The 14549-nt window shown below is 45.5% G+C and overlaps 1 protein-coding gene across 1 annotated transcript in view; it reads right to left on the reverse strand.

Moving 5' to 3' along the window:
• The window catches only part of ALDH7A1 (aldehyde dehydrogenase 7 family member A1), a 59785-nt gene that overhangs the window by 450 nt on the left and 44786 nt on the right, over positions 1-14549 (reverse strand). Inside the window, exons 15-17 of the mRNA XM_082272817.1 lie at positions 11714-11811; positions 11249-11322; positions 9572-9647 (exon numbers count right to left, since the gene is read on the reverse strand). Coding sequence (XP_082128943.1) covers positions 9572-9647; positions 11249-11322; positions 11714-11811 — 248 coding nt within the window. The remainder of the gene's footprint in view (positions 1-9571; positions 9648-11248; positions 11323-11713; positions 11812-14549) is intronic.

Genomic DNA, 14549 nt, shown 5'->3' on the forward strand with positions numbered 1-14549 from the left:
AAAAAACCCTCTGTATTATGGTGTATTACAGGATAACGTAGGTCAGCATTTCCACTGCTTATAATGAATATACTATTTAAAAAGCACAAAGTTGCAAATGAGCCTTTAAAAAACACAAACTTTCAAATTAAAAAAAACAAGGCCTAGTCTCTGCATGGTATAAATGCCATAGGTGTGATCTTTAATCATCTCTTGTAGTGGACTAATCATACAGCCATGTTAAGACCAAAAGACAAATCAGCTGGATTCCAGATCTAAATTTGTATCAGTTACTTGGGACTTCTATTGAAAACAAACAAAAAAATTGGATTTTTCTCTCACCATAAAATCCTTTACTTCGATGTTCATTGATTGACACCGATCCAGAATCTTGACCATTGGGTTATGCTGCCCCCTACAGGAGTAGGACACTAGGCAAGAAAACGCTTTACCACGCCTATGGGGCAGTCCCAGGGGGGTATACTCCCACTTCCTGCTATAAGTATTCAGTTTAGTTGCAAGCAGTGTCAGAAGAAAAATAACCCAACTCGATAGAGGGGTGGGTGCTGTGTCCATCAATGAACATCAGAGAGAAGGATTTTACAGTAAGACAAAAATCCAATCATTGACAGACACAGCTCAAGAATCTTCTTGACCATCTCCCAAAGCAGTGTTAAACATGTGAAAAACACAGAAGAAAAAAACACCCAAAAGGCTAACCCTAGCCAACCAGGTAACATGGAGATCAACCAGGAACAACTGGAACTCACCTGAAGAAAAAAAAAAAAAAAAAAAGCAAAAACACACTCTCAGAGAGAACTAATCCTCTCAAACAGCGGCCTGCAAAACTTTGCGGCCAAAAGCAGCATCCACAGATGCCAGCAAATCAATTTTATAAAATTTTGTGAAAGTGTGCACAGACGACGACAAGTGACCGCCTTGCAAACCGGATGGCGGAAGGCCTAGGAGGCTCTAAGCAACCATGTAGAACGCGCCTTAACAGGGAACAAAGGAACCTGACCCATGATGGAATAGCCTGCACCACCACCTGTCTTGTCCATCTGGAAAGGTTTGCAGCAGATGTGACCAACCCTTTGCGAGGTCCATCCGTAAGGACAAATAGTAAGGCTGATTTCCTAAACGACTCGGTTGCCGCAAGGCACACCCCGATTGCCTGACCCACATCAAGAGAGTGCAAGGCAATCTCCTTAGGAGGTTTAGGCTTAGGACACAGGGAAGGCAACACAATGTCTTTATTCAGATGGAAACCAGAGACGACCTTTGGAAAGACGGACAGGGACGAAGAACAACCTTAGGAAGGCACCACATTATCTCTGTTAACCACCAGGTAAGGCGAATGACAAGACACGACAACGCCGCCAGGATTGACACCCTGTATGCAGAACTAATAGCCACCAAGAAGGCTACCTTCTGGGACAATGTAAGCAGAGGAAGCTTGCAAATATTTACAAAAGGCTAGTTCTGGAGAACAGACAGCACCAAATTAAGATCTCACGGAGGCATGGTAGACTGTATTGGGGAAGCCAAGTGGCGAACCCCCTAAATAAAACGGTGCGAACCAAAGAATGCGTAGCCAAAAGGATAGCAAAGGATGACCGCCAAGGCCAAAAACCTGGTCACCGAAAGGGAACAAGGATGAACCCCAAGAGACTAACACCACGCAATGTAAGTCTTCCAATCGAGATGGTAAATCTTCCTAGAGGTAGATTTTCTATCTCTTGACAACGTGGGAATCATCGATTTAGACAAACCCCTATCCTTCCAACAACTGGTTTTCAACAGCCAAGCCAGTGATTGTAAAGCAGGATGGAAGATTGGCCCTTGAGCCAATAGATCTTCTCTGAAAGGAAGTCTCCAAGGGGCATCGGCAAAAAGTCGTACCAGATCGGTGTACCAAGACCAGCAAGACCAGTCTGGAGCTACTAGGATGACCGGATCCTTTGCAGGAGACTCGGCAGAAGTTTTAGCGGGGGTAAAGGCGTATATCAGAAGATATTGGCCCCAAGGAGCCACCACTGCATCCAACGTCAGCCAGAGGATCCCGAGACCTTGCCACAATTCTCTGTAACTTCCTGTTGAGACAAAAGGCCAACAGGTCCTCCTCAGGCATTGCCCACCGGAGACACAGCTGAACATTAGAATGCCAGCTACCTTCCGAGCCGCCAGGACACTTCCTGTGCCCCGTTGGTGATTGACATACGCCACGGCCAGGGCATTGTCCGATTAAATCCTTACCTGGCACCTCTGAAGGCGATTTATCCAACGAGCCAGACAAATCGAATCGCCCAAAGTTCCAGTATAATGATCGGTAGTCTTGACTCCCCCAGAGTCTAGACCCCTTAAGCACATCCGTGCCCAAAACACCTCTCCATCTGGACAGGCTGGCAACTGCGGGGGCCACCTTCCAGTACAGGGGAAGGAAGCATTTGCCCTGTCGAAGCGCCGGAGAGCAAAGCCACCATATCAGGGACCCTCTCCAATCCCGGCTCAACAGGATCAGATTATCTAGAGACCGTGGATCCTTGTCCCACTTGGCAAGATCTCCCTTTGCAGAGGCTCGAGTGGAACTGTGCAAACGGAACCGCCTCAACGCCCACATGCAAAGCCTAAAAGAAGACAGATTGCTAAACAGGAGCAGAGTCGCATACTGCAGCTTTGGAGTTTTTCCCCCAGAAAAAACACCCTGGCTGGAGCAAAGTCAGACCCAGATAATCCAACTTGGTAAATGGAACCAGGGGAGAATTTTGAAAGTTTAATTTCCAACCGAACTCCAACAGAGTCCATACAGTAATTTTCAGGTTGTCCTTTAGAGCAGTCGGAGACTGCTTGTAGAAAAAGGTTGTGCAGATACCCAGTACCGCAATCCCCGCTGCCGCTACAAGGCCAACACTTTCGTGAATACCAGAGGAGCTGAGGCGAGACCAAAGGGTAATGCCATAAATTTGTCATGCTCCTCACCCACAGCAAAGCGGAGGAAACGCTGATGTCCGACATATATTGGCATATGAAAGGAATAGTCCTTTGATGTGGGGATGGCACTATGGCACAAATGGACTCTATTCGGAACTTCTGTACCCACACACGCGGTTCAAAGCCTTGAGGTCCAGGATTGGATGTACCTTGCCTTCCTTCCTGGGAACTGTAAACAGGTTTGACTAGAAACCTTTAAAAAGTTCCAATTTTAGAACTGGAACAATCCCCCCTTGTAGTAGAAAGTTTGCACCGCCCCGAAGAGACCCCGCAGGCGGTCTGGGGACAAATGCAGAGTGGAAGGGAAGAACTTCACTGGAGGATAAGACCGAAACTCGATCTTGTAGCCAGATTGGATCAGCTCCACGATCCCACCTGTCTTGAATCGGTTCAGGTCCATGGGTCCAGAAAGAAGCGAAGACATCCCCACCTCAGAGGGCTTGTCTGCAGGTCTGGAAGAACCAGCTCTCGGCTTACCAGACCAGGTCCTCTTGGAACCTCCGGAGGTTGTCCTGAGACTTAGATCCTTGAGCCAAGAAAAAAAGAAAAAAAAAGGGCCCACGTCAGTGACGAGACTCCCTGCCCCTGGCAGCCTGTGGAAGAAGAGTACTCTTCCCCTGTAAGACCCTAATAGTATCATCCAGGAAGAGCTAAATAGGCTCCCTCAAAAAGGGGAGACCAGATAAGGCCTTCTTGGAAGACTGGACAGCCTAGAAACTAAGGGAGCCGCATTCAGAGGGGCACCACAGACAAACTGCAACCCCTGGACCAACTGGTCCCCCAGTTCGCAAGGGCAGGGGGAAGCCATTTCCCCTCCAGATCCTGGTGCAAAAGCTTTGCCCACTCCGTTAAAAAGAAAAAAAAAAAAAAAAGTGTCCCACAGGGATACAGTCTAGCGAAAACGCTTAGGCACCGACAATTCGTCAAAGTAGGGGATACCTTTTGCTACTTCTGGAGAGCTTGCCCGCACCGATACAATCAGCGTATTCACCAGTGCTGTTTCATGCGCAGCCGACGTAGAAGAGGAATCATCCTCACTGTCTAAGCACTCGTAGTGCATGGACGCAGACCCAGTAGGGTTGCTACATAGTAAGATCACCCCGAAACACAAGCAGGATTGTTACATAGACACAAAACAGGCAGATGAGGGTCGCCGACTGGGATCCCGCAGGGACACGCCGACCCAGGGCCCATGAATGGACCCCCTGCTGGACCCCACGAAAAACAAAAAAAGGGGGTTGCCCTCCAAGCCCCTCCATAGAGGCCCGCATGAAAATAATGGCATCGCTAAAGGGGGGGGGGGGGTGCCTACACAATAATGGCGGCATGCTGTCAACAGTCAAACAAAGGTGACCATCAGGGTCTAAATTTTGGTGGAGGCCCAGCTGCACAGATCCCATCCAAGGGAAGTTGGGTGGCAACAGGACACTCACAGGGCTCCACCCCCCTCCCCTCCCCCCCGTTGTAACCCCCGGAGAAAAACGGTCAGTAGCAGCCCCAAAGGAAGCCCCCCTTCAGAGCACATGGCAAAAGCCAGCTCACAACCTCAATGGCGGGGTGGGTGGGGGTGTACGGAAGACTCACGGTGACCTTAGAGGGTTAGAGGGGCTAGGGAGAAGGAGGGTAACTTGGGGGGTCCCACAGTCCCAGGGATGGGCCAATGTCCACCCCAAAACCCTCAAGGGAGAGGGGGGGGGGGGGGAACAACTACTTGCCATACTGTGGAACTGGGTGGCCACCACTCCGGAAAGATCACCTCTCCACCGGAATGGGGGTGTGGTCGGCAAAGAGGAACGCTGCGACTCAGGCCGCAACCAGGTCGTATGCATCCTTCCGAGGCATTTAACTTGCAGGCCAGCCCCCGTCCAGTGGGGCTATGTTGCAGCCGACCTAGTGCGAAGCAGAATCGTGCATGTGTTGACTGTAGTTCTCACAGGGACAGTAGAAAAAAAAAAAAAAAAGGAGGGAAAAAAAAAAAAAAAAAAACTTTATAAGGAAAAAAAATGCTAGGACCAGAAATCCTAGCAAGGAATTAGGTGCCGACTAAGCAGAAAAAAACTGAATGCCTACAGCAGGAAGTGGGAATATACCCCCTGGGACTGCCCCATGGGCGTGGTAAAGCTGTTTCCTGCCTAGTGTCCTACTCCTGTAGGGAGCAGCAAAACCTAATGGTCAAGATTCTGGAGCTGTGTCCGTCAATGAACGAAAAAAACGTAAAATCCTTTTCTCTGATGTTCATTGACGGACACAGCTCCATATCTTCTTTGACTCTGGGTTATGCTGCTCTCCATAGGAGTAGGACTAGGTGAAAACAAAAACTTGACTATGCTAAAAGGACTTTGTAACAAGCAGAGCTCAACCAAGAACAACTGGAGCTCACCACCCAGAAAAAAAATACATTCTCAAGAGGCAGGAGCCTCTGCAACAGCAGCCTGCAAAACCTTGCAGCCAAACACAGCATCTGCCGATGCTAGGACATCCACCTTGTAAAACTTGGTTATGCACGGACGACCATGTGGCTGCCTTGCACACCTGAACCACTGGCGTCTGATGACAGGAGGCCCAGGAGGCAATGAGCGCTCTTGTAGAATGCGCCTTAACAGGGAAAAATTGTATTTTTGTCTTACTGTAAAATCCTTTTCTCTGAAGTTCATTGACGGATGCAGTCTGCTCTTCATAACAGTAGGGTTATACTGCCCCCTACAGGAGTAGGACACTAGGCAGAAAAGTTCTGGCTACACCTATGGGCAGTCCAAGGGGGTATACCCTCTCTCCCTGCTATACGATGTCAGTTTTGCATCAAAGCAGTGTCAGAGAAAACAATACCAACCCAATTCAAAATAGAGGGGCGGGTACTGCATCTGTCAATGAACTTCAGAGGAAAGGATTTTACGGTAAGACAAAAAACCAATTTTCTCTAGGTTCATTGACGGACGCAGTCTCTGTCCTTCATAACAGTAGGGACGTCCCAAAGCAGTGCCATAAAAACATGAGGGGAGGGAACAGCAGAAAATTCCCAAGGCTGAACCACAGCCAACCAGGCAACATAGGACTCATCAGAACAAGATGAGACCCCCCGAAAAAAAAAACAAAAAAAAAAAAAAAAACCTTAAAATACCCTCAAGGGAGACTAAAAACACCCTAAAAATGGCAGCCTGAAAAACTTTGCGGCAAAAAGAGGCACCCACCTGAAAAATCCTTAAACACCCTCAAGGGAGACTAAGAAACTCCCTTAAAAACAGCAGCCTGCAAAACTTTGCAGCCAAAAGGAGGCATCTGCAGATGCCAGCACATCCACCTTATAAAATTCTGTGAAGGTATGAACAGACGACCAGGTAGCCCCCTTGCAAACCTGAACCACAGATGCCTGATGGCGAAAAGCCCAGGAAGCACTAAGCGCCTGAGTAGAATGCGCCATAACAGGGAAAGATGGAACCTGACCATTAATTGAATAAAGTTGCATCACCGTCTGTCCGATCCCTCTGGAAAAAGTTGCAGCAGACGCAGGCAGCCCTTTCTTTGGTCCACCCGTGAGTACAAAGAGCCATAGCCCCAGTAGAGGGGGGGGGGGGAACAGGTAAGGGGAGGTGCATGACAGGTCAGAACGGAACCAGGAAAGTGAGGGTCCGACCGTCTAAAGGAAGGGCCCGTGTCCACCCCAAAAACCATCAGGGGAAACTGTTTACTTACCATACCTGGAACAGTCAGGCACCATCTCCTGACAGAACCCCTCTCTGCCGAAATGGGGGGGGGGGTTGTCGGGCAATATGAGAGAGAGAGAGAGAGAGAGAGAGAGAGAGAGAGAGAGAGAGAGAGAGAGAGAGAGAGAGAGAGAGAGAGAGAGAGAGAGAGAGAGAGAGACTCACATCAAGAAATGTACGCCCTCCATACTCTGATAAATCTTCCTAGAAATAGATTTTCTAGCTTTTAACAGAGTAGGAATCCCTGAATCCAACAACCCTCTATCCTTCAGTACCTGGCTTTCAAAAGCTAGGCCATCAAAGCCAGTGAATGTAAAGCAGAAAGGAAGATCGTCCCTTGAGACACAATATCTTCTGAGAGGGAGTCTCCAAGGAACATCGGCTACCAGCCTTACGAGGCCTGCGTCTAGGCATAAAAAAACGGAAGTCCTATAGCAGGAAGTGGGAAGTATACCCCCCCAGGACAGCTCTAGGGGGCATAGTCAAATTTTGTTTCCACCTAGTCCTACTCTTTTGAAGAGTAGCAAAACCCCAGAGTCAAGAAGATATGGAGTTCAGGGGGTATACTCCCTCTCTCTGCTATAGTCACTTTTGTTACAAGCAGTATCACAAGAATAATAACTCCACAGAGGGGTGGGTGCTGTGTCAATCAATGAACATCAGAGAAATAGATTTTACGGTAAGTCAAAAATCCCATTTTCTCTTTCATTCATTGGCAGACACAGCTCCTGTCATTTTTGACCATTGGGACATTTCAAAGCAGTGTCAAACATGAGGGGTGCATCTGCAGATGCCAACACATTCACTTTATAAAACTTTGTAAAAGTGTGCACCGACGACCTTGCAAACCGGCATCAATGATGCTTGATGATGGAAGGCCCAGGAGGCATCAAGCGCCCTAGTAGAGTGCGCCTTGATAGGGAAAGGAGGAACCTGACCCCTGATGGAACAGGCCAGAACCACCGTCTGTCTGATCCATTTAAAAATGGTTGCAGAGGAAGCGGGCAACCCTCTGCGAGGTCCATTCGTGAGTACAAGCAGAGAGTCTGACTTCCTGAAAGACTCTGTAGCTGCCAGATACACCCTAATTGCTTGAACCACAGCCACCAAAAAGGCCACCTTCTAAAAACAGCAAAAGCAGGGGAATCGCCCGAATATTTTCAAAGGGAGACTTCTGCAGAGCTCAAGGCACAGAGGGATTCTCAGCAGAGGACCCCACCAGACTCGCCACCCGCTGACTCAGGCAACTGCCATCACCAGGAGAATTTTCACTACACGTGCGGCGATCAGGAAGCTAAATGATCCAGGAGTCCACACCAGAGGATAAGGAGGGGCCTCCACCATTTGGCGGGGGAGGGGGGTGCTTGCGGGAAGGAGGGGAGCCCGGTGGTCCAACCGCCTCAAGGAGGGGCCCACGTCCATCCGAAAACTCTACAGGGGTGGAGGGGGACAGTTACTCATTATACCAGGAACCAGGTGGGCAACGCTCCAGACAGATCCTCCTCTCCATTGGAATGGGGGGGCTGGAGGCCAGGAGGAACGCTGGGACTCAGGCCGAGGCCAGGTCGTATGCGAACTTGCGAGACATTTAATTCGCAGGGCCTGCACCTGTCCAGTGGGGCTATGTCGCGGCCGACCTAGCGCAGAGCCGAGACCTGCGCACGCTCGCTGGCCAGACTGGGGTGGATGCAGATCATCCAGCCTGTCGCCCAGTCAGGCAGTTGATCGTAGATCTCACAGGAAAAATTCAGGAGGAAAAATTTGCCTATCTAAAGAAATTTTGCCAGGACCAAAGATCCCAGCAAGGAACTAGGTCCAAAAAAAAAAAAAAACTGAGTGACTATAACAGAGAGAGGGAGTATAGTCCCTGGGACTGCCCATGGGTGTAGCCAGAATTTTTTTTTTTGGCCTAGTGTCCTATTCCTATAGGGGGGGCGTATAACTCAATAATCAAGAATGACAGGAGCGGTGTGTCAATGAACGAAAGAGAAATAAGGGTTATTCCATTTATTAAGACCCGCAGCCAATACGAAGCAGTATCCTAAAATGCAGAGCCAACAGGCAGGATCACACCACAGTGTGTTCAGCTTATCAGCCTGTGTAAAGTAACAGAATGAAAATCTGCTTGTTTGTTTTATTATTTGACAATTCTCAAAATGTACATGTTTGCCAAGTTGCTTTATAAGATATTTAGCAATGTAGGCATTGCTGATTCTGGACTGTGCTCCCTGCTAGTTTTTAAACTAGCGTAAACATTCTTTGCACACAGCTTTGCGAACCTAACAAAGTGATTTATTTATTTACGGGCTCTGGACTGGATCCTACACAGTGACTCCTTGGATCTACGGCACTACTTCTCTAGGCTACTCAGCCCCTGGCCAGGGCAGGAGCACCCATAGCAGGATTGCAGATCCCCTTTAACCTTTGAATACCTGTGATCTTATCTTTGTGGGCGTGTTTTAGAATTATTTTATTCTAACATACTACAGTCCTTTTGCGCTGTTTCTCTTTTGCACCAATTTAAACTTGCTGTGCTGGGTTTTTAGTGCCATGTGCTTACCTTCTAACTGCATACATGTGTTTGTACATGTTTGAGTTTGTAGGCGTTTTTTTCCCCATTACCCTCTATGAAGTGTTATTTCTGGTGTAATATTATAAGCGCGCTAAAGGAAAAGATTTTGTTTATTCATCCAGTGCTGATGAAACATAATAGTGGATAGGTAAAGAGCTGTATTGGTAGGAGTGCGATTAGACACTACAATAAGCTATATATTCATAATGACTAACAACCAATTTTTATGTGCTTGTTCTATTGTTTGTCAATGCATAACAAAAAGACACCTGAATGTAGTGTAACTAAAAGAACTTTATTATCACAGACTCCTGCCTGTTTAACTTACCATGTTGACCTTCTCATATAATGTTTCCAGGAATCACTTCCAGACTCTCTTCCACCACCTGTGTGTTTTTCACCACCTTTTTAGATTAAAACACGCCACAACATTAGCAAAGAAGGAATAAAAACCAAACAGAATTTTCACTAAAAGAAAAAAAAAAAAAAAAAAAAAAACACACAACACTGTACGGTCATTACTATTAGACCTCATGTACATGGGGACAGGGTTGCAACAATACCATCTTTTTTTTATTTTTTTATTTACCGGTGAGTAAGAGTACTGGTACCTTTGGTCAAGTATTCACAGATACAGAGTAACAATACCCTTTGCAGTGTGATTTGAGCCCATACAAAATGGATTAGCTCAAATTGCACTGCAAAGAATCGCATACAATTTGAACAGGTATTCCTGTCAGAATCGCAACCGGTTTCTCGCACCGCTTCTGTGTGAACCCAGGCTGAAATCAATATGACAAGCCTGGGTTCACACAGGAGCGATGTGGGAAATTGCAGGCGATTTGGACAGGAATTACACCACATTCCTGTTTAAATTGCATGTGATTCTTTACCGTGCAATATGAGCCCATTAATTTTGTATGGGTTTTAAACTGCACAGATAAAAAAAAGTTAGAGAATTTGCATGAGTACAAGTGGGCATGGAGGAGCTCAGCTATGAGGATAGATTAGACAAACTGAATTTATTCTCTCTTGAGAAGGGATTAAGGGGGATATGATCAACCTGTATAAATACATAAGGGGTCCTTATAGTGAACTTGGTGTTGAGTTATTCACTTTAAGGTCATCACAGAGAACAAGGGGGCGCTCTTTACGTCTAGAGGAAAAGAGAGCCAGCTCAGTAGATTGCTTTAAAAGGCCTGGATTTTTTCCTGGGTGTACATAATATAAATGGGTACTAATATTTACAGGTAAAGTTGATCCAGGGGAATATCGGATTGCCTCTCGGGGGATTAGAAAGGAATGTTTTCTCCTGCTGTAGCAAATTGGACCATGCTTTGCTGGGGTTTTTCGCTTTCCTCTGGATCAACTGTGGGTATAGGATTGTGTATATGGGATTGTATGGTTGTGTTTTTTATTGGATGAGCTAGATGGACTTGTCTTTTTCCAACTACGTAACTTGTGTGAAAACTATCAGCACCGATACTGGTATCAGTGCATCACTAGCGTCAAGTATTTGAGCATTAATGGATTCCATAATTTATCCTGGCTATTGGAACGTTTTAATATTCAAAACATGTTGAGGCGCATTTAGGCACGTGTTTTTTTCTGCTCTTAAGCTCCTCTTAAGTTTTTATTTGGTGGGGTTTTTTTTCATCCTGTAAAGCGCTCCTCGAATACATTTGTAAAGGCCTATGTGTGCAAGAACACATAGGCTTACATAAAGGGGCTTTTATAGAATGAAAAAATAAATATATACATATATGCCAAACACCTGTAACAGCGACATTTCTTTAAGCTCTGTGTGTATGAGACCTTACAGTTCTTGTAGGCATTCTGTGACCAAATCAGACCTTCCTAAAAGTAGCATTGTATTTTTCACAAAACAGGGCTAGTTCCTTCCAGAATGCAGAAGATATAATGCAACAACAATTCCATGTCCTTTGAGTTTTTTTTGGTTTGCAGACATACAAGATATATTAACATTCCCACCAATAATACTCACCAAAAGCTCCACCAATTTCGGCTCCACTGGTTGGAATATTGACATTTACTATACCACAGTCTGATCCCTTTGGCCTAGGAAGAAAATCAGTCACTTGATAAACTAGATCCAACTCAACCTCAATTCACAAGCTTGTAAGTTTTCAAAAAGCTGCTAAAAAGGGCAATTAATTCTGTTGCAGCTTAGTTAAAAAATTATGTTCCCCTATGGAATGGGGTGGCTTTTGACATCCTGGGCTCACTGAAGTGAGTTGAATAGTAATGCGCATTATTCAACCCAGAAATTTGCAGGGAAGCTCCTTAATTAAAAAAGGATATTGAGGCAGAATGAGCACTCTTAAGTATGCCCCATGTGTGTAATTTGTACAACAGTAATTTCGAGAAAAATAACTAACTACATAAATATATATAAAAAAAAAAAAAAAAAAACAAACAACACACACACACACACACACAAAATTTGTACCCAAGCCAGCGGAAAATCCTTCCCAAGTCCTTTGTAAAGATGCTGCTGGACAGGCCTTGCTTAACCTCATTATTCCATGCAAAAGCTTCTTCTTCAGTCTAAAGGAGAAAGAAGATAATTAAATGTAACAGTAGAAAAAGGTACACCAAAATCTCAAATATTTTACTGGTGAGAGAACGTTGATTATTTTGACTGCTCTCTGTGGGTTACTGCAGGTTATGGTGCTTTGCCTGCCTTATTTTAAAGTCCTGCCAAAGCGAATAACATTTAGGAGTCAACAGTGCTATATCTTTCTGCAGCTCAGTAGTTCCATTATCCTCAGCGTTCACATATTGTAAAAAAATGTTTCAGGCACAAGACTACTGCAACTAGGCAGTTGGTTTTCGAGGGAGGGAGGAAGGTCTGATATCTTGAAGTTATTCATGCTTGTACTTCTTCCACTCTAGTGATCTCCCTGCATTAATGAGATTGTCAACATAAACCTTTTACTTGATTATCCGCATGAGTGAGTTAATGACTCCACATAAATCCCCCTTCCTACACAAGTCCCATCTCTTTAGCTCTCATCCACACAGGATGGGTAGCTCCACCTGTTCTTGTCCAGGACTAAGTCAAGGCAGCATAGACCCCTCCAGATTAATGACAATCCAGCAAATTAGATTCCATTCTGAATGATGTAACAGAAGGCAAAACATCCAAATCCAAGCAGCTTTACTAATCTTCTCACGCACTTACTGCACAATTTGGTTGTTAGACTTGGGTTATGCTCCCATGCATCTTTGTAGGAGTCCAGAGAGCTCCTTTATTATTTAAAGCCAACCAGGAGTATCAGTTCTAAAAGCTCCCATACTATTCTAGGTCAACCAGATGGAGTGTGCATACTGCACGCCCAGATCAGTATAGCCAGTGTGTACATGTCTGGAATACAGAATGTCTCGCAGACCAGTTGTTAGGCAGGTGGTTACCCAATGGCCAGATTAATTTCAAACTGTATATACGAAACCAACAAAGTCTCCTAGATAACCGAGCAGCTCAGTTCTTAAAAGTCTGTAGCTGGTTCCTCTCATTCATGATAATAACCAATATATATTTATATTGAAAGCCCCTAAGTGCCATACAATAATTTTGGGGATCATTCACCTCCAGACAGACCAGCTAAAAAAGGGACCAACATGTAATTCACTTTAGACGCCTTATTACCTTATATTAGTCACCCAGGCCTTTGCAACTGTGCAATTTTAAAAATGGGAATACTAGATAAAGTATTTCTCAGCTGCTTTGTTGAAGAATGAAAACAAAGATATCCCAGCACTTCAATGGTAAACATGATGACAGTTTTATGTCCAGTATTATAGAGAACAAAGTGTGCAGTCAGTGTGTGTGTGTGTGATGAATATGCTTTAATATATTAATTTCCAAGTCCAGCTGAGCAATTACTACATTATACATGTTAATACGTATGTTGCAAGTTAATTCACTAGCTTAAAAAGCTTGTAAACCCCAGTCCTGAAATGTGACCAGAGCGCACACAGTATATCTGTAGTGTTTAATTGGACTCTCTCCATAGCTCCAAGTGCCATTTCTCTTTTTTTTTTTGAAAAATAATTTTTATTGAGGTTTGAGAAAGACAAAACAATAGATAAGAAACAAACAAAGATAGAATCACCCATGGAACAGACCAATGAGCACCCCCTAGTGGGGATGTCCAACTAGACAAAAAACAACTCGCTAACCAAACCTTCCCACCCTCCCTCCCAGCAAACTACCAGCAGTTAAACATTAACTAGGCGGGTAATGAACATCATTCAAGTCAGGATCTGAATGCACCTTAGTACAAAATGGAGTCATGGCCATGTAAAGTTGCATTCCATATGGCTACCATTAAGCAAGTATGCCCTGTAAATTAGAGTCCACAGTACACAAATGAAAATTAAACTAAGTTATTCACTAACCCAGCTAATCAGCCCACCGTATCCAAAGAGCCATTCCACGCCCTTCACACCCTGTCAAATTTTTTTAGGACACCCCCCTGGAAACATGCGTTGCCCTCTAGAGAGGCATTATTGCGTTCACCAATCCGTTCCAAAATGACAATGGGGGGGGGGGGATGGAGACATTTTCTTCCAGTGCAAGAGTATAGCTTTTCTTGCATAGAAGAGGAGGATAGTTAGAAGCGTTCTATGAGACGCGGACGGCACCACCTCCTCCACCAGACCCAGGGGACACACCCAAGGTGTCACCGGAATTGGACCATCAGCACCTCCAAAATACAGGAGGTCCAGAACCTCTGGATCTGTATGCAGTCCCAGAAAACATAGGCAGCATCTGCTGGGGAGAACGAGCAGCGCCAGCATTCAGCAGAGGAGGCAGGATATATCTTTGCCAACCGAGCCGGAGTATAATAGGTTCTATGAATACATTTTAACTGTATCAGTTTATCCCTGGCAGCCACTAGGTGTTTGAAGGGTTTTTCCCACATGTCCTCCCAGTCCACCCCCTGGAGATCCAGTACCTCTGTTGCCCATTTGTCTCTACGTTTGTTTGAATAATTCCTTGTACACAACAGATAGGGTCTCGGACAAAGCAGCATTCGTTAACAGGCTCTCGAAATCTGAGGGCAGAGACTCCACCCCTGTTTTTCTAAACTGGCAATGGTAGGCATGATGCAGTTGGAGATACCGAAAAAGATGAGAATTAGGCAGGTCGTGTCTGAACTTCAGTCTGTCAAAACGTCAGGAGGTACCCTTCACAGGTTAGGTCCCCTAGGGTTTTGATGCCTCTAGTAGCCCACGCCATGGGCTCTGGCGAACGGCAAAAGTGAGGGAGTCTGGGGTTC

Source organism: Pelophylax lessonae (genome assembly GCF_965119305.1).
Source record: "Pelophylax lessonae genome assembly, chromosome: 1".
Lineage (NCBI taxonomy): Eukaryota > Metazoa > Chordata > Amphibia > Anura > Ranidae > Pelophylax > Pelophylax lessonae.